The 1,225-nt window shown below is 30.4% G+C and overlaps 1 protein-coding gene across 1 annotated transcript in view; it reads right to left on the bottom strand.

Annotated features, from left to right (window-relative positions):
• The window catches only part of LOC106476789 (dnaJ homolog subfamily A member 1-like), a gene marked incomplete at its 5' end in the record, with an annotated part of 11,776 nt that overhangs the window by 7,542 nt on the left and 3,009 nt on the right, over window positions 1–1,225 (bottom strand). The window contains one exon of the mRNA XM_013937416.2: window positions 270–500. Within this exon, the coding sequence (XP_013792870.1) occupies window positions 270–500 (231 nt within the window). The remainder of the gene's footprint in view (window positions 1–269; window positions 501–1,225) is intronic.

The following is a 1,225-nucleotide window of genomic DNA, read 5'->3' as shown; positions in this document are numbered from 1 at the left end:
ATTATTATTATTATTAAAAACTAATGTGTGGGTATATATTTTTAACCCCAATACCATATTTAGTGTGAGGACACTTTTTACCAACGAGCATTCCACGAGATTTAAAAGGCAGTGTTATCTCAGTCAATTGTTAATTTCTTTGCAGTGAAGGCTTTTCTAGCACACTTCTACATGCACTAACTCAAATATTAAATTTTTAATTTAAAAACCACGGAAAACTGTCCCCAAACTGCTTACATAAGTAATATTTATGATTCTATGTTCCATACCTGGAATACAAGTAACAACTAATGTTCTGTGATCTAAGGTCTCAATAGTCTTCTGGAATCCACATAAAGATTCTGTAATAGTCAATTCCATCATCATGATGAGATCTCTATTACTTCTCTTAAATATCTCATGCTCTTTTTCATCCAGAATGATGATAATATCTCCCGGTTCTAAACCTGGTTCTTGATCACCCTCACCACTAAAGGTGATTTTCTGTCCATCTTCCATACCTGCCAAACGTTTTCAAACAACATTTTTATTTTTAATCAGAGAAAAATACAAAATCCTGAGCTAGGCCATAGCTAATACTAGTACTCATTTCCATATCGTTAAGTTTTATAAGTGGAATATTATATTTATCCTTCAGGCTTGAGTGTGAAAAGATATAATCATATTGATATTATCGGAAAAACTAATTAGGTGAAAGCTAAATTCAATGATTAAATACATTAGTATAACTAGCTCTCCCCATACAGTTTACAGTGATGAAAATTAGCACATAATTGCCCATAAACTTAAGTGTTACATTTGGATAATTGACGATTTGTGTTTTAAATTGTAATTTGTTTTTTATTTTTTAGGGCTAACAAATAGATTTATTTTAACCTTCAAATTTTTAGGGCTAACAAACAGATTTTAACCTTCAAATGTTTAGGGCTAACAAATAGATTTTAACCTTCAAATGTTTGGAGCACATTATCAAACAAGAGTAATCAGAGAGACTGCATACTTTCATCCTGCTGCAAATTTTTGGTTTCAATGTGCACCTGAAATTTGGTCCTAATCTTATCACTTTTTACACATGTATTATCAATGAACTATAATAAAAAACCCTTATAAATATTTGAATGAGCATTGTTCTGCAAGATGAGAGAAGAAAAATTTTGTTATAACCTTATAAATATTTGAATGAGTTTTGTTCTGCAAGATGAGAGAAGAAAAATTTTGTTAGGAC

The sequence above is a fragment of the Limulus polyphemus genome, unplaced genomic scaffold (genome assembly GCF_000517525.1).
Source record: "Limulus polyphemus unplaced genomic scaffold, Limulus_polyphemus-2.1.2 Scaffold11603, whole genome shotgun sequence".
NCBI classification, from domain to species: Eukaryota; Metazoa; Arthropoda; class Merostomata; order Xiphosura; family Limulidae; genus Limulus; species Limulus polyphemus.
This window is presented reverse-complemented; position numbering and strand designations above follow the sequence as displayed.